This window comes from Diadema setosum, chromosome 18, assembly GCF_964275005.1.
Source record: "Diadema setosum chromosome 18, eeDiaSeto1, whole genome shotgun sequence".
NCBI lineage: Eukaryota > Metazoa > Echinodermata > Echinoidea > Diadematoida > Diadematidae > Diadema > Diadema setosum.
Window position 1 is genome coordinate 8,398,129 of NC_092702.1, and position 26,494 is coordinate 8,424,622.

Sequence of the window (26,494 nt, forward strand, 5' to 3'; positions counted from 1 at the left end):
TTGAAATATACACCTTTACCAATAAAATTAAAGAAAAGTCAAAATGACAGAAACATCGCTTGACTGCAAGTAAAAATTATGTCAAGTCTGGCCTGCACACATTTCAACATGATGAAAAGGAATGACATCAAAACATAAATCTCTTTACAAAAACTCAACATGGCAATGTGATAACAACTCAGAGACCCGGGGGGTCCTGCGCTCACCCGAGTATCGCAAGTTCACTTTCTATGCATTCTTGCAGACTCTTACCTGAGAACACTGGAAACCTGTGGGGGGGGGGGGTACATAGCTTTGAGAGCTGAGGGCATGGTGTCCATTCGCATATTCCATCACGCCAGTAAAAAAAAAACAAAACAAAACAAAAAAACAAAAAAAAAAAAAAAATGCCAAGCACAATGTACACTCTACTTCATAGAATGTTCGACTATGCAGTTTGGGAAAACTGGGGGGAGGGGGGTTGGGCCCTCCTGGGGGCCCCCAGGTGGGGCACGGTGCCAATTTGATGGAATTGAGATTCTATCCTCCTATGGATGCTACCTGCCAAGTTTGGTGAAAATTCATCATGGCATTTTCAAGAAAAAGATGAAAATTTACAATCTACACCCCAATTTAGGCCCGCCTGGGGTCCCCAGTTGATACATGGTGCCCATTTGATGGGAATGAGACTCTATCCCCGTAGGGATGCTACCTGCCAAGTTTGGTGAAAATTTATCATAGCATTTTCAAGAAAAAGATGAAAATTTACAATTTAGGCCCTAATTTTGGCCCCCTGGGGCCCCCCAGTTGGAGCATGGTGCCATTTGATGGGAATGAGATTCTATTCCCCTAGGGATGCTACCTGGCAAGTTTGGTGGAAATTCATCATGGTATTTTCAAGAAAAAGATGAAAATCTACAATTTAGGCCCCAATTTCGGCCCCCTGGGGCCCCATAGTTGGGGTATGGTGCCCATTTGATGGAAATGAGAGTCTATCCTGCTAGGAATGTTACCTGCCAAGTTTGGTGAAAATTCATTATGGCATTTTCAAGAAAAACATAAAAATGTATAATTCGGGCCCCATTAGGACCCCTCCACACCATCCTACCCTGGGTCCCAAGGGGGGGGGGGGGGGGGCACCTCTGATTCCGCCATGAACAAACTTGAAACTACAGTCATCAATGTACTAACTCATAGTATTGACTTAGCTCTATCACTTCTGGTTCTAGAGAAGAAGATTTTTTAAGATTCCTTAATTTTGGGGGGTTTGGGTACCTCTGGGGGCCCCCAGGTGGGGCATGGTGCCCTTTTGAACAAATTGAGATCCTATCCCCCTAGGGATGCTACCTGCCAAGTTTGGTGAAAATCGGTCGTGGGGTTCTCAAGAAGAAGATGAAAATGTAAAAAGTTTACACACGACGCACGACGCACGATGCACGACAGACGAAGAGCGATCGCAATAGCTCACTTGAGCCTTTGGCTCAGGTGAGCTAAAAATAGGGCCTACATATCTCAATCTGAAAAGTCAATACACAGAACAGCAAAATGATTTTGCTACATAAAACAAAGACAATTTACACTGTGACAATTCTCAGCGTGCACAACTTTTAGCTGTGAATCTGATGTTTCAGATCAATTTCGCAAAAGGAAATGCAGGGGGCTTGTGACCCTGTGAGGCCCATTTTCAAACTGGTGTTGAAATCTATGTATGGAGAAAAGTCTTTAATTCTTCGACCACGTTCCCTAAAATATTCAATGAGTGTCCTTCTGTACTTTGACAATGCTTAAAATTTCCAGAGTATGTATCATTCACACGAGCCCACATGAACTGATGATGCCACACACAAATTCTGGAATTGCTTTGTTGCTATGGCAACACTGCATCAGTTGCTATTATCGTCCGCTGGCGGCGTGGAACTTGACGAAGGTCACTGCTGCCAGCTCCTTGCAGAACTCCTCCAAGACGATGACCCCTTCCAAAAGATCGATGTATGGTAAGCTAAACCGGAAAAGAGCAGAGTAACAAAAAACACACACACAAAAAAAAGATGATTTAGTTCATAAAAGACTTGGGCAATAAATTTGTGTGTCTCTAACACATCACAGTATATCATGAACTGCAACATATGATGACATAAATGGTATCGTGGGGTACCAAATAAAAATCAGCCATTCTGTTGAATTATTTATTAAAAAAAAAAAAGTTGTACCCTGGGTTGCCAAAAAGTGGAATTTATTTTGGTGCTGGAGCTAGCGCACGCTAGGCACTGCACTGCACTGCACTGCACTGCACTGCAGTCACTGCACGCTATTGCTAGCACAGCGTGCCATGCATGTGTAGTATAACATGCAGTGGCATGGGAATGACTAGTATGTACACACACGCACACTGTGCATGCATTTCTCTGCGGCTGTCCTTGAGTGGACGTGAGGTGCGCTACACAACGTGGTACCCCAGGGTACCACGTTGTGCATCATATGCAATAATTCTTGTATACCTCATGGCCTAGACTTTTTTCCATCTTGTCTTATAATACACTCTGATCATACAAAGGGAGTCATGAGACAAGGACGGAGGGGCCAAACTCAAAACGTCATGAGGATGATGTCCGCTAATAGAAATCATGACCTCACTCTTTGCTGACCATCTGTGAAGGAAGGCTTCATGTGGCCAGACTTAAGGCCCGGTCCCACTGCACTTACGGATGTAAAGAGGATGTAAAGCGTACAAAAAATCTTGCCATCCGTTGGAAAACGCTACGAATCCGCTGTGTACCCATCGCATACGTGTTTCATCCGCTCTATCCATCGAGCATCCGTCCACTGTGATTTCATCCGCGCAAAAAGTTTTAAGCTGCTTAAAACTTTTAGAACGGATGAACTTTCCGCTGTGTACGATGTAAATCCGCGACATACGAGCAACAAACGTTGTATGTCCGTGCGGCATCCCTTAAACGTCCGCTGCATCCTTTCTGCATCCTCTGGGCATCCTCGCAACTCACATCCGCTGCAGCTAAAAACGGAAAGAGGGAGGAAAGATATGGTACGTGGAACGTCTTTACATCGTTAATAGCACGTTAATAGAAAGGATGTAAGCGTATGCATCTCGTATCTAAAGCATTTCGAAAGCATCCCCTGTGCATCCGCTCTGCATCCGCTCTGCATCCATTCTGCATCCGCTTTTTCTGCTATGCGTCCGTTTCGCAATTATCTCCGGTAACCAATTCGGAGCTGTCATCCCCTTCCATCCGCTTTCATCCGCTAGGCTTCCGATGAACATCCGTTTGACATCCCTACTACATACTACCCACGTCCGTTCTATTTCCGTTCTGTTACCGCCAATTTTCGCCAATTTTGTCAATTTCTGGAGCGGATGAAAGCGGATGAAGCCATCCCCGAAATTTTGCTCGTCCGCTGTGTCCTTTCTGCATACGCTTTGTGTCCGTCGGCCAGTGAGACCGGGCCTTTACACATCCATCAAACTTCAAAGATATAACTGTTGCATGCTATTAATGGCCCTTTACCAATCGTGTCACCTATACTAGTGAGCTGAGGCATCAACATCTACACAGAATATACACCCACACCATTGCCAACATCCCTGTCCCAACCAGTGCAGTGTTTGACTGGTCCATATTAACCTATGTTTGACCAGAAACAAATTTGCAATGCATTTCTTCTCTTGCATAGGCCTTATACTTGTACATCTCCTGAATAGTCCTTTGCATGACTTTTAAGACAGACAAATTTGTACTTAACAAGTGGTCCTGCAACGGAAGTTGTGCTTTTTTGCTTACTTTTTATCTATGCATCACTATCTTTTTCTCTTTTTCTCTTTTTCTATTTTTGATGATGGGTTCCACCACAATGACCCTGTGAGAGAAATCACACATTGTCAAAAATAAAAACAAAATAACAACACCCACAAAACCTAGCAGGCTGATATACAAGTACCTACAATGTAACCAATTAGATAAGTTAATTGCCGTGAATCCTGTCTAATCACATTTTCCAGACCAGATCAACATAGTCTCTTCTTCTATCATTAGTTAAAATGATAGTGGCTAGCATAATAACAGTATGTGTAATTTGTTATTAAACGAACATAAAAAATGACAGAAGCTAAATCGTAAAAACAATAATAATGATGACAATCATGCAGATTTTTAAGGACGACATCAATTCTTTCTGATTACATTCAAATGTTTATATCGGAGTAAAATAAAACTTGTCGCTCAAAATAAATGCACTTCAGTCTTCACTGAAAAAAAAAAAAAAAATGTTTAAAACTTTCTCAAGGAGTTGGCTTGGAGACCCCCATTCACTTAACATCACATTGATCTCATCGCCACATTCATACAGATTACGGCAACCATGGTTTAGGCTGGAAAGGGATATTTAAGTGCAACTGCTTTCTTCCTTAAAACAAAATTCTATATTCACTTTAAATTGTGACAGGACTTTTGATATCCCACCATGCACTGTGCCAGAGTGTATCGGGATTCAGCACTGGATTGGTTAATGCAAAGAAAATACATACAGTGTACTCCGTTATAACGAACACGATTATAACGAAATTCAAGTTACAACGAAGTAAAAATTCGGGCCGCAACATTGTCCAATCTGTGCTTTTTTACTGTTTATATGTTCGTTTGTAACAAAATTTCAATATAACGAATGAAAACTTCAGGTCACGAGGACTTCGTTATAAAGGGAGTCCACTGTATCTCCATCAATCAAAGGATATGTGGGGTCTTTGCACCCAATATTTTCCCTCCACGAGTGAATTCTGCTCGTAGTGAATGACACTGCAGGATACAGAATCAATTTGATTTCATGATTTCCCAAGTTTTTCATCGAGATAACCACTGACGTCACAAGGGACGGCAGGAGCATACCATGAACTAGAGAAAAGGAACCCATACAATATCCGAGGGATCCATCCGGACACAGTAATTGTTCTCTGTCATGCGATATTGAGATGGCTTCATCTTATGGGCGAAAGCCCTTTTCTAGAAGGGCATTCTCGATGATTTTCATTATTTCACATGTAGTACATCAATCGACAGTTCCATGTGTAGATTTGTGGAATTTATTGTGGTCCATGAGGAGAGAAACAATACTTTGAAGAACCTTAAACAAATTACACTTAACAATGATGATGACATAGGAGGCTCACATATTTCAGCAATGTGGTAGTGTAATCCCATTAAAATACTGCTTGCTTGCAAGTTCACTTATCGTCGCTGGGGCGACAAGACCTCGTATCTACAAAATGTCAAATGTTCAGGAGAGCAGAAAAACATGGCAGCCAAAGCACTGTATCCAATGGGATAGACATTCCTTTGACATGCTGTGGTGGCTTCATTTTTGGGTAAGACATCTAGGATTTGGACAGGACATCACTTAACTGATTATGTGACCATTAATCCAAAAAAGTAATTTTCACCAAAATTGCAGATACAAGGTCTTGTCACCCCAGCGACGTTATGTATAATCTATGCATGCCGTCTTCGTTTGTTCTGCTTCCTTGAGCCCCAACTCATGCATTCTTATGGTGAGGCTGCCCTGTCATCATCCTTGTTCATTGCAATTTGTTATAAATTTTGAAAACATTCTCATTCCTCATCCCAATCACTATAAATTCTGAAACTCCGTACTCAGTTCAACTAATTTATAGTTGTTCAAATGTAAAAGTCTGAAAATCATCCGGAGGTCTCCTTTAAATTTAGAATTTGCTTCATTCAAGAATAAAGTAAAGAAAGAATTCTGCACCTAATCACTAAAATATGCAACAAAATAAGATATGCCATCTTAGGAACAATGCAACTTGGTGCAGACAACAGCAAAATGATTTTGCTGCACGCTGCACAAAACAAAGACAATTTACACTGTGACAATTCCCAGTGTGCACAACTTTTCGCTGTGAATCTGATGTTTTACCTTATTAATTTTGCAAAAGGAAATGTAGAGCGCTTGTGACCCTTTGAGGAATTCATGCAATACAAAAGCGTATCTGATGGATCCATCCGGACACAGTAATTGTTCTCTGTCATGCGATCTTAAGATGGCTTCATCTTATGGGTGAAAGCCCGTTTTTTTATTTTTTTATTTAGAGTCTGCTTCATTTAACAATAAAGAAAAAAAGAATTTTGCTCCGTCTCAAGGCTAGTACAAAAATATGATATGTCATCTCAGGAACAACTTGGTACATTCACTGTTTATCAGCCATTGCTGCAGCCAGTGTTTGGACTCATCTGGACTCACTGACTATTCTCTGTTACGAGATCCCAATATGGCTTCCTTTCATAGGTGAAGGCCCTTTTTTAAATTCAGAATTTGTTTCATTAAAAAAAAAAAAAAAAATGCACCTAACCAAGGCCCCTACAAAAATATATTATGAACTAGCAGCACCCGTGGAAATCCACAGGTCTGAGGGGTTTCATTTTTTTCTCATATATACGACTTTGCACATTTTTATTGATGAAATAAAAAGAAAAGTTTTCTCATTCTTTCGTTACTTGTGCTCGATCTCTTCTACTCCTGACCACCACCCCCCCCCCCCACACACACACATTTCCATCCCCGCAGAACAAAAAAAAAAAAAAAAAAAAAAAAAAAAAACAACAACAACACAAAAACAAAAAGAAACATTCAGGGAAACATTACCAAGAACGCTTATGAGATTCTCCGAAAGTTCTGCCCACAGATTCTTCCCGTCGGAACGGGGAGATATTAATGACACTATGACTTTGATATCAATTATACCCCCTACTCTTGCATCCATGCAGGCACCCGAGGGAATCCACGGCTGGTCTCAAGGCCTCGCATTTTTTTTTTTCATTCCTATTTCTTTTCCCACGTTATGAGAGAAAAATATTATATTTTCGTTTTCAATTGTTGTTTTTAATCACCAAAACTCGGTTTGATAGATCATACAACCATCCGTTTATCTGCTTCAGACTATACATCATCATTATTATTATCATATTATTATTCTTATTCGGCCCCTATTGTTACATTGCTATTATAATTATTACTGTTCTTTGGGGAGGGGGATCATAGTCACTAGGTTTTATAAGTATTAGGTACCCGTGGGAATCCATGGGTCTCAGGGCTTCGTATTTTTCTTTAATATTTCTTCAACCACGTTATGAGAGAAGAAATACACAAAGAATACTTTCGTCTTCATTTGCTCCCTCATTTCTGTTTTCATAATCAAAACTTGGTTTGATGGATCTAGAACCACCCATTTATTTCATTGATACTATTCATTGCTTTTATTATCATTATTATTATATTATTATTATTATTGTTGTTGTTATTTCGTGGGAGGGGAGATCATAGTCATTCGGTTTTATTATTATTTTATATAATTCATTGCCATGGGGATGAATCAAGGGAATTAAGGAAAAAAGTTTATCGGTCAAGGATAGTGAATATCTTTTTTTCCGTCTTGTCAAGGTTACTCTACGACTGATAAGATGTTTCAAATAGCTTCATTATCATTGATATTTCATTCTAAACATTAAAACAATCCAGTACCTGTTTGTGTCTCTTCTGCCCACTCTTAGTTATGGATCATAGCACCACCTCCCCATTCATTTGCATTGGCCTATTGTATTATTATCATTATTTCAGAGTATCATTGTTATTGTTATTATCATTATTATTATTACTAACATTATAATTATTATTTAGGGAAGAGGAGATAGTAGAGTCATGATATATAGGGATGATCAACCAAGAGAGGTGTAAATGTTAATTTGTTAAGAATTGTAAAAATCTGTTTCCCCTATTTTTCTGCTCTTGATAAAAGCTTTTCTGAAGACAGTCCTGCGCAAACTGTCCAAAACTGCTTCACTGCACTAACATACCGGTACATGATCTTGTGCTGAGCAGGACTACTTCATATATAGACCCCTAGTGTTTTTGTTGCTATTGTGCTGAGAGAAATAAAATAGTGATAGTGTTTCGTGTAACCATCGTCAATACATGCACAGGCCCAGGCCACACACTGGCATACCGTATCCGAGAGTACATTGTGTGCGTGCGTGCGTGTCCGCTGGAAGATGACAGAGATTTTGCTGCACCCCATCATTTAGTATCCCCACTGTGTCTGCAAGCTAAAAGATGGACAATCAAGAAATGAAAGCTGGAGTCAAGCGCAAGATTCGGTGAATATTAAAACGCTCGGCTCTGTTGTCACGCACAAAAATGCATTATGCATCTATCTAATTAATTTTTCTTTGTCGTCCTCGACGTCGACATGGAGGCGGAGCGCCCGCTGCCGACGGCACCGGTCGCGGGGGCCCGGAGCCGACGGCTCAGGAGGAGATAGACAATCTAGCAACGCTGGAATAAAACAGGAAATACAGAAGGCCGCGAAAACAACACCTTCTTCGCCTTTTACTGTATTAGATGTCATTTGAGGAAAAGTGCAAGTTGGTACATTCATTGTTTTCCATTTAAAGGGATGGTATAGTTTTGGTTGTGATCCTAATAAAAGGTGGGACCCACCTTTTATTTGGACCACTTTTTTGTTTTTTTGATATCTCCACCATTTTAAAACCAATATTCAAAACCACTTCTGAGGTGTACAAGAGCAATTGTACGAGGAATTTAAAGTTTATTTGATGAAAATTGGTTGAGAAGTGGCTGAGGTATCCAAAAACAAAGTGGTCCTAATAAAAGGTAGGTCCCACCTTTTATTAGGACCACCACCAAAACAATGTCATCCCTTTAAGTGTTCGAACTCGTCATTAACATGCAAGTGCTGCACATACAGAGCTCACTGAACTTGGGAAAGTGCCCAAAATGACATCATGGCAAATATGTATCAAGCTGAGCTCTTTTTGAGAGGGCATTACTGATTCCCCTCTTAGAATCCATTGATGTTTCATCTGACTTCCTCATTACGTGGAATTAAGAATGCCATCTCTGGCTTCCTAACTGACGATCAAAAACTATGTGGCCTCTACTACTAGCATTATAGAGAATCTACAAAGATCACGCACGCACTAATAAGCAAGATAACCCCACAAATAACAATGAAGCATCATTAAAAAAAAAATCCTTTATTTCCATCCTGAAACTAGATCACTAACAAGACCGGAAACTTTCACTCCCCGCCTACGCAAAACTTTCCAATGAAATTTCAGCAAACGAGTGTCTCCCATCACGTACAAAACTGTAGTTCCACATTAGTGCCTGTATACTGATCATGTGACCACTTCTGACTTTGTGCCGGAAGATGGTCAATAGGTAGGCAATATTCTACTCCACATGGCTACCATCTGACTTCAATTGATGCCTTGTATCTATAAGCGTGATACAGAGACCCAACAACTATGGTGTTCATTGCTTGTTATAAGCCAAACAGCATGGATATAGTGTGGGAGCTTGTGATTATCACACAGTACAGGTGTGAAAAGAAGTACTGTAAATATTGTGTTTCCTTGCATTGATTACACATTTTGTCTAGTGCCAGCTCTCCTGGTAGCACATGTGACTTTAACAGCACTTTATATGTGACCGGGCATCACAAAACGAACAAAAAGTTGCAGCCCTTGATTTTACGTGAGGACTCAAAAAAGGTGAAAAGGGTCAATCGAGTCAATGTTAAGTTTTTCATATTTTCTGAAATAGCTATCCTTCTTCTACATCATTCTTTAGTTTGGGATCATAACATGAATAGGAAAGTGTGTTTTCAGCAGTTTTTCTACAACCCTTTTTGGGGGAAAGTAGAATGATCAGATATATCTTAGAGGCCCCTTTTCATTTCTTGAAATCCTTTGCACACTCTTCACTTTCAAGTCTAATAACTTTTGAATGGATAATGCTACTGCTTTGAAAGTTGGCATTAATCATGGACAGAATATATTGATATAGCATGCTTAATTTCAGCTTAATCGAATAATCCCTTCATTGTTGTTGCTCCGGTGGTTCACATCCTGTGTTTTTGTCCCTTTCATCACATAGCTACCACGGCTTGGTAAAGACTATTAAAGCACTTTAATAGACCCTGTACTTCAGAGCCTCTTTACTCAGTTCACACTTTTCCAGAGTGTGTGCTTTCTTTCCACTATTAAGATAGGTTAGGGGAGTCCATTTGAGTTGAGTTTTACATCATTTTAAAGCTTAGAGTCTGCTCTTTCAGAATCTGCCCTCAACTAAAAATCCATGTCTGGCGACTTTTTGTTGGTTTTGTGATGCGGGGTCACAAATAAATTGTTTGAATGTAGCAGCATGTGAAATGCCTATCAAAAAGTGTGAACAAAACCCATCACCAATACAAATCATACATATATCTGGGTTGAATGGCAGGTAAAGGAATATCACACAATGCCACAATTCAGCTATGTACTATAACAGTGGACATTTTCGCAAGTCTGAATAATTATTTATGCTCAAGTCGTTTATGCTCAAAATGAATTTCACCCATTTTCATTTCATGGAATCAAAGAGATAAAATATCGGATATGACAAGCAAAGATATTTACATGCTTTTATTCACACACTAGTTTCATTTCACGCAAAATGCTAAAAAATTTCCCACATCGTCAAAATTTCTACTTTTTTACAGTATCTAAAATTCTACAAAGGGAATGTCTTAAATCTTAAGATGTAGTTCAAGGACTCCCCATCCTTAAAAAAAAAAAAGAAATGAAATTTTAGACTGAAATTTTAACAAAAACAATATTAAATTATCTTGTGATCACAACAAAAAAGCCAATATGTTAAGTAGGTATGATGATAAGTATGGAGATGCCAAAGCTTGGCAACTTTGGAAAACGGTTTGTTTTCTAAAGCCCCATAATTCATTCGCTGCCATAATATTGTTCATTAATTCAACATGGATATGGTACACGCGAAGATGAGAATATTTTCACGCCAAAATTTTAGGATGAGTTTGGGAAAAGGGGAAAAGTTGTTTTTTTAATGTTTTTATTTTTTAGTGAAAGGTGAATCGGAGCCATAGTTGTTTTTTTTATGTTTTTATTTTTTAGTGAAAGGTGAATTGGAGCCACAGTAAAGTCAATCATATGTGCAGACGCGATCGGCTGAAGATATTGACAGTAAACTGAGTGACGGAGTGACTGAATGCGCGCTTTCATCCGACATTGTGCAGTAGCAAAGGTATGTTTATTGTGACATCAGCAGCATGCAATGGTGCAAAAACTGCGAGTTGATCGTGAGTTAACACTAGAGTCAATGCAGATTGGTGACCTCAGCTGTGCGCTATCCATTTTTGCTCAACAAAAATTGCATGGCTCGACAGCAATAGCGTGAAACGGTACTGTATGTCATGTGCTGAGCAATCATCCAGTGGATGGCTGGAATCTTTAATATAAAGGTGCTGTATGACCTTCAGTGGTTCATGGAATGCACAGTACTCTAACTCAATCAGAGGCTGCCACACATAATGACTGTCCTCATATAAACACTTCCCATAAATAGGATCATTCTCACGGTATAGCCATCACATCAGCACATATCAGACTAAAGAAAAATTGACTGTAAGAGGTAAACATTAACCTCCTTTCAACTTACATGCACTACAGTTTATATCAATCAAAAATGGCAAGACAAAATTTCATTCTCCTTGAACATGCTAACTCATCATGCTTCCTAATACCCCTTTCACTCTAGTCACTTGGGGGATCACTTGGGGGAGATTCAAAAGGAATCAAACATGGAACACCTGTGACAAATTTCTCTCATATCAGCGAACGAGTTCCCAAATGAATTTTTCTCGTCTGCTCTTCTGCAGTTGAGAAACACACTATGACCAATGCACGAAACGTCCTGCAAGACGTTGGTACACAGACCTTCGTTTTTCACCCAGGAGTTTATCCGCAATGCCTCTCATACTTCAGTATCACTGGGGAGTTCCCGGAGACATTCTGGAGTTTACCAGGGATGGTTCCAGACTAAAATTTCTGAAAAGTCACCTAGCATTTTATCTGGGATTTCACCGACGAGACCTTTCATACAACGAGATCTCCCAGATGAAATTAAGCGTGATAGGGGTATTAAGTGATGTCTATTGTCTATAAGTAATAAATCTTGGGTACTGTGACAAGGTAAACACTATGACAATTACAAACAGGCATTACAAAAGAAATTTATATCACTTGCACAAACAAACAGTCGGCCCAAAACCCCAAACTTTTGACCAGGGATGTGCCAAGTCAGAATTACTCGCCTGACAAAGAGTCTTAGCCTGACCAAGGCCAGAGACTCCAACCCTGACCATCTCCTAAAACAGGAGATTCTCTTGCCTGGACCCCCTAGCAAACTGAAAAATCTGATTGCACGCACATCAGCACAATATCCCGGTGACTAAAGTCTGGGTCAAAGGTTATAGATGCTATCAGGTGTTAGTAGCTATTTTAGCCTCCCCTCCCCCATTTTTTTTTAAACACATTTCACAAAACAAGAGTTGGGCAGGCCCAAAGCATTATTTTAAGTGGCAGCAAATACCGTATATCTTAACAAGACCCAAAGCTAGAGAGAGAGAAAAGTGGGATAGTGGGAGATTTTGAGAAAATGGCCTCAAAGCATTTTTTTTTCTGCTGAAAGCAGGACAATTCATGTCTCTGCAAGGCCAGCGAGCAAATGGATGCATGGCACCCAGAACATGCCATACTTGATCAATAATATCATTCACATTGTAGCAGCAGTCACCATCTTTTAGAATTTGTTCTTTCGTCTAATTTGAAGATTGTTCTCGATCACATAAAGCTCTCTTTATCTTGTGCATTTAATGATGTCACAATGCAAGTCCATTTCTTGAAGGTGAAAATATCATGTTACTGTATCAAACTTTGCCCTCATTAACCCATTGAGGGCAAGTCCTGAGTATACTCGGGTAGGCGTCTATGGGAAATGCGTGTTGTAGCAAAATCAGTCCGTCCTCAACAGGTTAAAACACACCAGTGCAATGTGTTAAAAATATATTCTACCGGCATGTAATAGCAGACATGCTGTGTAATCTTTATTACTAATTCCGTATCAATGGTTGCCTATGTCAAAAGTCCCAGTTATCAACAATAGTCTACACCTATATTTATAGACCTGCACATTCATCATGTGAACGAAAATATACGATAGCATATGATATCCTACACGTATATCATGCGTGAGATACACATCTGCATGTACAGTGTTATGCAGATCTTGATGATAATAGTCTAGGAAAAGTTTTATTGCCAGTATTGAATGATAGAATACAGAACACTGATGTAAAACTTGTATCAATGAATGACCTTCCATCATGTCACCAAGGCAATAACACAGGATAAAGAGATACTGATACAACACTTGGTATACATTTTTTGGGGGAATGTTATTTCAATATTCATGGAACATTCATGGATACCCAAAGAAACTCCAGTGCTAATGATGGAAAATAAACAAGGGAGAAAATGATATATCAGATGGAAATGTGACTCTAATCAAAAGTAGTGAAATGTAGAGTAAACAAGTATCATTGTAGTGTTTGCACGTTAATCATAGTACAAGATCAGCTTGGTATTACAGCCCCCTATCAACAATCTCGATCGAGGAAAATCACTGCATTTAACATAGACCAAAAATTTAAAGGATATGGGTTGATATCCATGCTCAGTAAAATAAACATGTACCAAAAAAAAAGTCCTACGAAGACAGCATGTCCATAAATAAAATTCTCCATGCACAAAACAAACAGAAAAAAAAAAAATGGTGAGACTTGAGAAGTAACCATGGAAACTCATCATTCCTGTTCATGCTGATGATAGGACTCTAGGTCATATCTATAAAGCCAAATCATGCATATGAGATTAGAAGTGATTTAAAAAAAAAAATAATAGTAATCAATTAGTATGCAATTTATTTTGCTTCTTTGTGTTTGTGTGTGTGTGTTTTTTTGCATTCTGCATCCATACTTTTACATTGCTTTGTGTCAAATGGAAGTTAGGCAGAGCGCATGTTAAAGTAATGTGTATCCTTTTTAGACTACATGTAGCAAATGTTAAACTTTAACTCTTTACGTGCCACGTTCGCACGTCCGACTCAGTCGACGGCGTGCCAACTTCGCATATTCTGCTCAACAAACAAAGCCGCCAAAACCGATCGATAATCGTTAATCACTGCTAATCCCGCGGCACAATGAACACGTTTCTCGTGCTTTTGTTCCTCTCACATATGACTTGCATTCTTTGTGGTGGTCGACTATCAAGCGATGTTCCCAACTAGATTTGCTTGTGCATTCTAAGTTTCTGTCACGGTTTTATGTGCAAAAGTCATGCCTTTACAGTAATGTAGCAACTGGCCATTCAAAAGAAAAATTGAAAATAGATTCGTCATACAATTTATATCGTAAGAAAGCTTGGCATTCCTCTTTGACTTTGCCTACTATTATGCCCATCTTAACAGAAATTTGTAGAAGTTATACAAATCGGAAATACAGAATTCTTTCTCAAAGCATGACTACCTTCGTGTCTCAGAATAACGTGGCACACAGGAGGTTTCCACCATGGCACATAAAGAGTTGAAAGAAAATAATAGAAGAAGTGCGTGTTTGACTGCTTGAACCATCCCCATTTCAACATTTCAACTTTTTGTGTGTTGTACAGACATAAACTAGTGAGTGTTGAAAATGGATGTTACACTTTGTGAAGTGGTGAAACTGTAAATTACTATCAGAAAATTACAACATAAAGCTTATCATAATAGGCACACTATTGCCACTACAGTGGACTCCCGTTATAGCGAAGTCCTCGGGACTGGCAGTTTTCTTTCGTTGTAACGAAATTTCATTATAAGAGAACAAATAAACAATCAAAAACATGGAGCTAATAATGTTGCAGTCTGAATTTTTACTTTGTTGCAACCAGAATTTTGTCATAACCGTGTTTGTTGTAACAGGAGTGCACTATATAATAATTCACCTTTCCCATACCATCTTCCCTTCAACAAAATAATAACTACAACAGTGTGGTATTCAAGAGAAAATAAAACAAAGGGAAAATAAAATGATTAAAGTGATGTTACAGAAAACATACCATGTCTACTTGGGGTATTGTACTAATTTCCAGGTAACTGTTTTCTTGTGAGTTTTCTTGTGAGGTGTCATCTTGGCCAAAAATATGTTGGAATAAGCCATTTTACAGACCTAGTGTCACCTCATATTTTCTGGTCAGCATGGAATAAGTTGTTGAATGAATAGAATACTTATGCACTATTTTACTGACATTATGATTCATTAAAGAGACACATTGGAGATTTACTAAAGATATCTATGGGATCATGGTATAAGATATATGTTGTATATATAGTATTCTTCTTTGGGTTACTTGTTTGTTTGTTTGGTTTTTTATATACATATTAAGGTGGTTAAATATATATGTATTCATGCAAGGTTTGTTTGGTCTGTACGTCTTTGACTATGTGTGTTAGTAGGACCTTAAAGACACTGCTTAGGATTATGGGTGCTCGACAAGGGGGAAAAAATATTTAACTTTCCTAGTATATAATTCGTATAGTTATCTTCAAGAGACATAAACATTAAAAATCTTTTTAAAAATCAGACATGTTTGGAAAGACCATGCTGTCACTATCCAGATATCTATAGCGAAATACTATCAGGTACTACACCACTTCTGAATTGTGTATGTGAAAAATTATGGTAAGCATGGTCATTCACAGTTTGTTTGTTTGTTTGTTTTTAATTTCATTGTATTGCAGCATTCACCAATACTCACAAGTTTTTGGAGCTTTTTTTACAGCTTCATCTATGCACATTATCAGAGACATTGGTATCAAGTGTGACCACCATCGCTTGGGTGAGCTTTTACCCACTGGGAACATCATTAAGCAGTGCCTTTACATAGGTTGGACTCATTGTGGAAAATTTGGGATGGTTAGTTGGGAGGTTGGGGGTTGGGGATGGAGGTTTGGGCCAGGGCTTGGGGGTTGGAGGGTTAGGGTTTGGGGGTGGGGGTGGAGGGGGGTAGGTGGACTGTACTTGGATGCATTATGTGGATGCGTAGCAGGCATTTTGTTGGTGACAGACTTACTTCATGATTGGACTGGCTCCACTCCTGTGGAAGTAGTGGTAAATCATACACAAACAGGTTATGAAAATATTTGACATGTGTCAGGTCAAGAAAAAGCCGTCCTTGTAATGCTGTCTATGCAGTAGCACCAACATTCAAAGTCTTCCTTCTTCACTCTAAAATCACATTTATTTTTCCACTTGATCATAGATCAGGGATGAAGTGGAGCATTACATCATCAAAACCTCTCTATAATTAGCATTACTCTACGGAAAAGTCATAGGGTGCACACATTGATTCCTCAGTATTTTTGCCAATCAACTCCTTGATCTTTCTCTTTACAGCAGAGGTGAATAACATGCATAAAGATACAACAGGAAAGCAGCTTTATGGAGGTAAATCAATAAGCAACAATGTAAAGCAATAATGGTAGAACTTGGAAATTATGAAGCAACTTTAGACATTGAAATATCAAAGTAGTACATTGAGACAGCAAAGATTTAATCAAGTCGGCTACAGAATTTCCCTTAAGGAATTGTGTACCAATGTGCATACTGCTTTACAAAATACTACTTCAGCTGTCAGTCATTGCTATGACTGTATTAAAGCTGGCAGTGATGACTTTACCGATAGCCATTTAAAACAAAGCAAGGAGGGATTTTATTGCACAACAAATATTGAAGCAACAATGGAATTTGCAGAGGCAGGAAATCATGTAGAGTCAAACCTTTTTAAGCCAAAGACACAAACATTAGCACTTCATACACAAGTGGTCTTTGTGCACAGGTTACACGAAAATTGCTCAAAGAAAATGACACTCGGTGGTCTTCATGAAATAGGTTAGGGTCGACATAAAGATCACCATCGTTGACTGAGACCAAAGTCATTTTTTAGTCCTATACAAGATGAATCTATTTCAGAATTTATATGAAGATACGGACTGTGTTTTCTTAGATACAAGTACTAGAGAGCATTAGCTGAAACACAGCTGAAAGTCAAAAAATCTTAATCCCTGTCCATCCATCAGATCTGATTTATGAGAAATTAAGAAAAAAAAAGAATAAAAGGTAGTATAGATATACTGTACAAGTGGAAACTTGTGCATGAGAAGTGATTTTTTGTGTTCCACTGAGTAAGCTGAGTTTCATGTGTTTTAAATTCTGCAAAATCAAGACATCAACTAAAGGAAAAAACATGTACGGCAAGCAAAGATATTCATGGCTTTTATTTTCGCACTAGTTTCTGGTTGCGCGGAATGCGTGAAAATTTTCACATGACAAAAATTTCCACTTTCACAGTATACATTCAACAAGAAGAGAGTTCGAACAGAGGACAGGAAAGTGTGGATTGCCTCTGCTCGATGAGTTCGTGTTGGCTATGCATAATTCCCACAAGTGTGTGCAGTTCTCACAGAAAGAGTTCATAGATAGGGCCTCAGCATAAATCTAGCCGTAGCTCTGTCTGTCCGGAAGCAGTAGATTTACTGTCTACCATCATAAGACATGATTAGGCGGAGATGTGCAAAGATTTGCGGATGTGAAATGGAGACAAGGACTGAAAGAAAAGTAATGGATTACTTTCCAGAAAGGCCCTAATTCTCTTCTGCAATATAAATGCAAATGACGGACCACATCTGGTGCACTCTTATGTTGCTGAGCAACATCCAACTTCATGCTAAAGTAACACTTTGATGGAAGTTGTCCTATGCATGGAGATAAACCTGCCATTTTTTTGGTTAAAATTTTGCCTTTCAAAAAAAAAAAAAAAATGACCATTCTTAATCAAACAAACAATACACACAAACAAACAAACAAACACAAACAAACAATCATAGACAAACACCAACCTGTCCTGCTCGTCTACGATTCCCATGAGCTGCTGTCGTACCAAGAAGAGCTGCTTCTGGAACTCTGGAATGGACTTTACCCTCACGCTCAGATCATTCACCACCTGACATGAAAGTAACAAACAAACAAAGATGACGTTGATGAATCATTTTTCATCTAAATCTCTTCCTCTCTCGGTCTCCTTAAAGGACAAGTCCACCCTCATATACAGTATGTCCCCCAAAAAATAAAATCAGATTTTTGCATTGATAACTTCCAATATGATTACACTATACGAATGCTATTTTAGGGTCGAAAAACATAACATCATATCTATATTTTCCAGAAAAAACCCCATTCAATTTAGTTAAGCAGTCACAGAGAAATAAGAATCGTTGTGCTGCACGACATGGGTCTGATTCTTCCAAGTTTAGCACTTACATTGTACATGCTCTTGGAACTGCACAGTAATATGTGAACACAATGGACAGAACTTGGAGGGAAGGGATTCTTGACATGCTCTTCAAAGATCCTCATTTCTCTTTGACCACTGGAGCTAATCAGATGGAGTTTTCTGGAAGATGTGGGTAATAAGTTATAGTTTCATACCCTAAAATTGTATTTGGATTGATTTACTATTTTCATAAGTTATGTAAAGTACAGAGGCTCCCGTTGTAATTTTTTTGGGAGACATATGGTACATTAGGATTGAGAGAATGCAGCAGTATCAGTAGAACACATCAGTGAAAGTTTGAGGAAGATTGGACAATCCATTCACAAGTTATGAATTTTTGAAGTTTCAGTGCTGCCATCACCGGATGAGAAGGCTACTGCAACTTGTGATGTCACATATAGAATATAAAGAAATTCAACACATTTTCACTTTTCTCGCATAATACTAGAGCATTTGACTTGCATCTTCCAGAAGGCAGGGGGAATAATAATACCCCTTACATAATGTCAGTAGCAAGTCGATGGAATGTGCACTCGACTCCCCCCCCCCCCAAAAAAAAAAATAAAATAAAAAATAAAAATACAGTTAAACTCGCATAAGTCGATCTTCTCGGGACTGAGCAAAACACATCGACTTAGGCGAGTTTCGACTTGTACGTAAGTCGAAAAAAATCGACTTAAAGTTACACCACACGTACATATGTATAATGTACATGTATGTTGTCTACTCTGGAGCCGAGAACTGGAGCGGTGTGCCCGATATTTGCCCTTCAGCAAGACACTTTATCCACATTGATGCAGGCCAGGGCTCCACACTAACTTTTATTTTGGTGGCCCCCAAATGATTGATTTTTATTTTTTGGTGGCCCGAACAAAAAAAAACACACAAAAAAAGAAACAGGCAAAACTAAATTGGTCCTACGTTCGGTCCGAAAGTTACCGTTATTTATTTCTGATTGTAAAAGCAATCATCCACCATTTACAAGTATTTTAACACCTTCCGGAGCCGAATGTTGCCGTTAATCATTTTCAAATGTAAAAACAAGCAACCGACATTCATTCTAGGATCTTACGGAGCTGAATATCATCCTTATTCATTTCCGAACGTGAAAGCAAACATCTGCCTTTTATTTCATCATCTAAATGAGCCGATTGATACCGTTAATCATTTCCAAATGTAAAAGAAAGAATCTGTTACTTATTTTAGCATCGTACGGAGCAGAATATTACCGTTATTCGATCTCCAAATTCAAAAGCGAACACCCGACATTTATTTTATGATCGTAAGGAGCCGAATGTTACTGCTGTCCACTTCCGAAAGTGAAATGAATCATCGGACATTTATTTTGGCATCTTCAGGAGTCGAATGTTACATGCTATTTACTTTCGAACGTAAAAGCGAACTTTCGGCAATTATTTCATCATCGCACTGAGTTGAATACTATAGTTATTCATTTCCGAACGCCAAAGCAAACATTCAAAATTTATTTTAGCATCTTCCGGAGCTGAATGTTACTGCTATTTACTTTCGAACATAAAAGCAAACATAAGACATTCATTTTATCATCGGACGGAGTTGAATACTATTGTTATTCATTTCCGAACGTTAAAGCAAATATCAAACATTAACTTTACCATCAAACGCAGCTAAATGTTACTGTTATTCATTTCGAAATTTAAAAGCAAACATCCGACAGTTATTTAGCATCGTATGGAGAAGAATATTACTGCTATTCACTTACGAACGTAAAAACAATCATCTGACATTTATTTTAGCATCTTCTGGAGCCGAATGTTATTGCTATTTACTTTCGAAAGTAAAAGTAAACATCCGACATTTATTTCATCATCGTACGAAGTTGATTATTATTGTTATTCATTTCCGAACGTCAAAGGGATAATTCGACATTTACTTTAGCATCTTCCGGAGCTGAATGTAATTGTTATTTACTTTCGAACGTAAAAGTAAACATCCGGCATTTATTTTATCATCGTATGGAGTTGAATATCATTATTTTTCATATCCGAACGTCAAAGCAAACATTCGACATTTATTTCAGCATCTTCCGGATACTTTTTTTTTTAATCCTTATTCATTTCCGAACGCAAAATCAAATCTCTGACATTCCAAAAGTATAAGCAAACATCCGACATTTATTTTAGTATTATACGGAATCGAATATTACCGTTATTCATTTCCAAAATTAAAAGAGCAAACATCTGACATTTATTCAGCATCTTATGGAACCGATTGTTACCGCTTCATTTCCAAAACTGAAGGCAAACATTCGGCTTTTTTGGTGGCCCGGCGTGCGTTTTTGGTGACCCCGGTCGCAAATTAACCATTCGCGAAATCGTGATTCGATTCGCGAAAAGACTCCGCTAAATATAAGGCATAGATCGCTACACTCGGCAGGGGCTACGTCGTCCTTTCACCAGGTCTCGTTACAAAACCAAAATCTCGCGCGAGTTCTTGCGTTACCTATCGTTAATGTTAACGAAACATCGTTGATTTGCGCTAGGGATCGTTACTCATCGTTGCTACCGAAACGTTAATTTTCCCGATCGTTAGTTTGCGTTGCTAACGATTCAGGTGAAACCGCTTGCGTTAATGAAACGTTAATGTGTATTTACGCAGTTTCTTTTGGCATATACTGTATGTAAACAAAAACTGGCGTCTCGTGATTTTGACAGTGATTTATTACACAATAAAATCTTATTCGACTTAGGCACAGTGAATTCAATGGTTTTTCCGTGAAAGTGTTCTTGGAATTTCATCGACTTAAGCGAGTATTCGACTTAAAAAATTCGACTTATGAGTGAATTAATACACGTAAGTCAATGGGGAAAAATCGGGACTTTTTAAAATTATCGACTTGCGCGATTATTCGACATATGCGATGTCGACTTAGGCGAGTTTAACTGTAATAATAATAATAATAACAAATAAATAAAAAACAAAAAATAGTGAAATTCTCTTTACGTTTTCCTTATATCGTTCTATGCATGTGACGTCAAACACTGTAGTAGTCTTCTCATCCAGCAGTGGCTGTGCAGAAACTTTAAATCCTTACTTATTTGGAAGGTGAACCTGCCCTTTACAGTGTAAGTACTGCCAGGTCACATCTGAAAATATCAGACATGTAATCCTATCTATTATTTTTCCTGCGCTTCTTTTCCCCATCGTTTTGGTATATGCCTTGAAGCCTAGGCTCCCATATCTGGGGGATTCAATATGCGCTAGGATTTGAGAAACAGTATGAAGTTCTAAATATTGCACTAATACAGAAGAATTTTTTTAATGAGGGAAAGCTCGGCGTGATCTTTGTCAACCTGCTGTAAGCCGAATGTGAATATTTACGCTATTTCCCTGAGTTTTCAATGCCAAAGTAGTATAAACCAACCTAATAGAGAGAAAGTGAGAAAAAAAAAATATATATATATGTCTCCTGCGACACTTAGTGGTGGAGGCATAAAAATCAACACAAAGTTCATTCACACTGCACATTCCAGTTTTTCGTCGGAAGTTGCTAGGCAACTACAGGTATGTGAGCCAAAAACCAGATTCAAAAACCCTCCTAAGGAGTGATTCTTCTTTCTTTCTTTCTTCTTTTTTTTTTTTTTTTTAACTCTGTAGCATTATTTGTTTTTGTTTTTGTTTTTGTTTTTGCCAATGTGAATACTCACTCCCTGAATGGCTCAGTAGTTTTATTCCAGTTTTTGGACCCATGACGTCCACCCTCGGCCCAGAGGATCTCCTGATGGTCTACCTACGCCACTGATGCACACTACTGATCAAGAAACCCAAATAAATTCTGATTTTCCTGTGCAGGCACATTTTCTGAAAAAAAAAAGAATGATTCTTGTTTGTGCCCTATGTAACACCTTACAAGCTTGACGCGCCACCAGGGCCTTTTGTTGCAAGTGCTCAAACCCACCTTTCCGAGGACACTGTAGAGCGTGCGGCACCCAGGGGCTACAGGCAGGTACGGGTCCAGAAGAAACTCATGGATATGAGGATGGGGAAAGAGGGCGATCTTTGCTAAAACTGACGTGACCTGGAGATTGACCTCGTACGTCTGGCAGAAGCGCCAAGTTCCAAAGGCAACAAACACAAAATTAGATTGTTCATACTTCGAGTTACAGTGCAAATATTGTATGCCTATCAATTCATCATGCAGCTCATATTGGATCAAGTACTGACAGGTAACGACTTCTTATACCAGTGGAAATGAAGTAAACTACTGTAAAAGCGGTTTCTTTCGCCTACAGATACTTTCGCAGTTTCCATCGGTGCCGACTTTTTCATGTGTGTTTAAATTCGAGGTCGGCAAAATCTGTGAATTCACAGTCGCCAAAAACTGTTTTATTTTGCACATGAAAATCCAAACTATAATCCAATTATTCTTTTATTCATTAAATAGAAATTAAAATTAAATGCAGGCTTACCTGAAATCCTGTCTCTCGAGTACTTTATAACATGCTTGTAAAACTATTGTTGCCTAGATGACCTATATTGCACGGCATGGGCGTAAATCCCGGGGGGGATGGGGGGGATATATCCCCCCCTGAAATGGAGGAGGGGGGGATGGCCTGTACAATCATCCCCCCCTGAATTTTGAAAAAAAAATGGAGGAAGCAGAAATGTGATTGTATCAATTTTGGCATATTGCATGACGTTTGTACGCCGGCCTTTAGACAGGTAACAGAGCTGAACAGTATTCTATCTTGTAGGAAAATGTATACATAATTTTCTCAAGCGCTCGCTCGCTTCGCTCGCTCGCGAAGAAAGTAACATCGACATACACTGTAAAGTATGGCTCAGTAACTGGGGACCATCTGCAAAATATGTACGAAAACAAACAAACAAACAATAACAAAAACTATATCGCCATATTGAACCCCCTCCATTTCCTGAATCATTCCTGAGAAACGACAGTGACTGGTGACTCAGTCAGGATAGGCCTACATCTATGGGCATACCCAGGGAAGATCAGGGGCGTCGAATCTATCTCGGGGGGGGGGGGGGGGCAAAGGGGCATTTGTCCCGCCCCTACGGAAGTGTTTAGGCAGACAAATCATTTATCCCCCAAGCAATTCCCGAGATGAGGACAAATCTCGAACTTTCTTAATGGAAAATTGTCCAAATATCGCCAGAACTATGCACCAGATCGTTGTATTGCAATCATAAACATGCAAAAGCTCCGCTATACAGGATCCCTTTCGACAGACTTCGTATACACTTTTGAGATTGACGTATATTTCCCTAATTTATCAAAGAGTGTGCAGCAGATATTTCACTTAACAAAAGCACCCTCATAATGCAGAAGCGTCGAGGGGGGGGGGATGGTTCCCCCATAAAAGGGGACAAACAAAAACGAAAAATATAGCTACAAACGGCAGTTTTTGGAGTGTAAAATGTCAAAATTTTCAAGCTCGCTCGCTCCGCTCGCTCGCATTTAATCGCTATGCTATTCTCCTGATGTTGCTGCCAGTGACTGACAGGAGTTGCACCCGGTGCGCCTCCTTTAATTTCCAAAGCGAAAAATATAGCCACAAACGGCAGTTTTGGGACTGTAAAATGTCAAAATTTTGAAGCTCGCTCGCTTCGCTCGCTCACATTTAATCATTATGCCATTCTCCTGATGTTGCAGCCAGTAATTGCCAGCAGTTTTCGCCCGATATTTCCAAAGCGAAAAATATAGCTACAAACGGCAGTTTTGGGACTGTAAAATGTCAACATTTTGAAGCTCGCTCGCTTCGCTCGCTCGCATTTAATCATTATGTCATTCTCCTGATGTTGCTGCTCATTAGTAACTGCCAGCAGTTTTCGCCCGGTGCGCCCCCCTTAATTTCCAAAGCGAAAAAATACAGCCACAAACGACAGTTTGGGGGACTGTAAAATATCTAAATTTTCAAGCTCACTCGCTTCGCTCGCTCGCATTTAATCGTTATGCCATTCTCCTTATGTTGCTGCCAGTAATTGCCGGCAGTTGCGCCCGGTGTGCTCCCCCCCCCCCCCTTAATTTCCAAAGAGAAAAAATACAGCCACAAACGGCACTTTGGGGACTGTAAAATGTCAAAATTTTCAAACTCGCTCGCTTCGCTTCGCTCGCATTCAATTGTTATGCCATTCTCCTGATGTTGCATGCTGCCAGTAATTGCCAGCAGTTGTGCCCGGTGCGCCCCCCCCCCCCTTAATTTCCAATCGAAAAATATAGCTACAAACGACAGTTTTGGGACTGTAAAAAGTCAAAATTTTCAAGCTCACTCGCTTTGCTCGCTCGCATTTAATCGTTATGCCATTCTCCTGATGTTGCTGCTAGTAACTGCCAGCAGTTTTCGCCCGGTGCGCCCCCCTTAATTTCCAAAGCGAAAAAATACAGCCACAAACGACAGTTTGGGGGACTGTAAAATATCTAAATTTTCAAGCTCACTCGCTTCGCTCGCTCGCATTTAATCGTTATGCCATTCTCCTGATGTTGCTGCCAATAATTGCCGGCAGTTGCGCCCGGTGTGCTCCCCCCCCCCTTAATTTCCAAAGAGAAAAAATACAGCCACAAACGGCACTTTGGGGACTGTAAAATGTCAAAATTTTCAAACTCGCTCGCTTCGCTCGCTCGCATTCAATTGTTATGCCATTCTCCTGATGTTGCATGTTGCCAGTAATTGCCAGCAGTTGTGCCCGGTGCGGCCCCCCCCCCCTTAATTTCTAAATCGAAAAATATAGCTACAAACGACAGTTTTGGGACTGTAAAAAGTCAAAATTTTCAAGCTCACTCGCTTTGCTCGCTCGCATTTAATCGTTATGCCATTCTCCTGATGTTGCTGCTAGTAACTGCCAGCAGTTTTCGCCCGGTGCGCCCCCCTTAATTTCCAAAGCGAAAAAATACAGCCACAAACGACAGTTTGGGGGACTGTAAAATATCTAAATTTTCAAGCTCACTCGCTTCGCTCGCTCGCATTTAATCGTTATGCCATTCTCCTTATGTTGCTGCCAGTAATTGCCGGCAGTTGCGCCCGGTGTGCTCCCCCCCCCCTTAATTTCCAAAGAGAAAAAATACAGCCACAAACGGCACTTTGGGGACTGTAAAATGTCAAAATTTTCAAACTCGCTCGCTTCGCTTCGCTCGCATTCAATTGTTATGCCATTCTCCTGATGTTGCATGCTGCCAGTAATTGCCAGCAGTTGTGCCCGGTGCGCCCCCCCCCCCTTAATTTCCAATCGAAAAATATAGCTACAAACGACAGTTTTGGGACTGTAAAAAGTCAAAATTTTCAAGCTCACTCGCTTTGCTCGCTCGCATTTAATCGTTATGCCATTCTCCTGATGTTGCTGCTAGTAACTGCCAGCAGTTTTCGCCCGGTGCGCCCCCCTTAATTTCCAAAGCGAAAAAATACAGCCACAAACGACAGTTTGGGGGACTGTAAAATATCTAAATTTTCAAGCTCACTCTCTTCGCTCGCTCGCATTTAATCGTTATGCCATTCTCCTGATGTTGCTGCCAATAATTGCCGGCAGTTGCGCCCGGTGTGCTCCCCCCCCCCCCCCCCCTTAATTTCCAAAGAGAAAAAATACAGCCACAAACGGCACTTTGGGGACTGTAAAATGTCAAAATTTTCAAACTCGCTCGCTTCGCTCGCTCGCATTCAATTGTTATGCCATTCTCCTGATGTTGCATGTTGCCAGTAATTGCCAGCAGTTGTGCCCGGTGCGGCCCCCCCCCCCCCTTAATTTCTAAATCGAAAAATATAGCTACAAACGACAGTTTTGGGACTGTAAAAAGTCAAAATTTTCAAGCTCACTCGCTTTGCTCGCTCGCATTTAATCGTTATGCCATTCCCCTGATGTTGCTGCCAGTAACTGCCAGCAGTTGCACCCGGTGCGCCCCCCTTAATTTCCAAAGCGAAGAAATACAGCCAAAAACGGCAGTTCTTGGACTGTAAAATGTCAAAATTTTCAAGCTCGCTCGCTTCACTCGCTCGCATTTGATTGTTATGCAATTCTCCTGATGTTGCTGCCAGTAATTGCCAGCAGTTGCACCCGGTGCGCTCCCCCCCCCCCCTTAATTTCCAAAGCAAAAAAATACAGCCACAAACGGCAGTTTTTGGATTTTAAAATGTCACAATTTTCAAGCTCGCTCGCTCCGCTCGCTCGCATTTAATCGCTATACCATTCTCCTGATGTTGCTG

At 39.7% G+C, this 26,494-nt stretch overlaps 1 protein-coding gene across 1 annotated transcript in view; it reads right to left on the reverse strand.

Annotated features, from left to right (window-relative positions):
• Positions 1–1,872: 1,872 nt before the first annotated feature.
• LOC140241816 (FHF complex subunit HOOK interacting protein 2A-like) overlaps positions 1,873–26,494 on the reverse strand; it is a 42,418-nt gene continuing 17,796 nt past the window's right edge. Inside the window, exons 13-16 of the mRNA XM_072321570.1 lie at positions 22,240–22,380; positions 17,869–17,972; positions 16,044–16,067; positions 1,873–1,978 (exon numbers count right to left, since the gene is read on the reverse strand). Coding sequence (XP_072177671.1) covers positions 1,873–1,978; positions 16,044–16,067; positions 17,869–17,972; positions 22,240–22,380 — 375 coding nt within the window. The remainder of the gene's footprint in view (positions 1,979–16,043; positions 16,068–17,868; positions 17,973–22,239; positions 22,381–26,494) is intronic.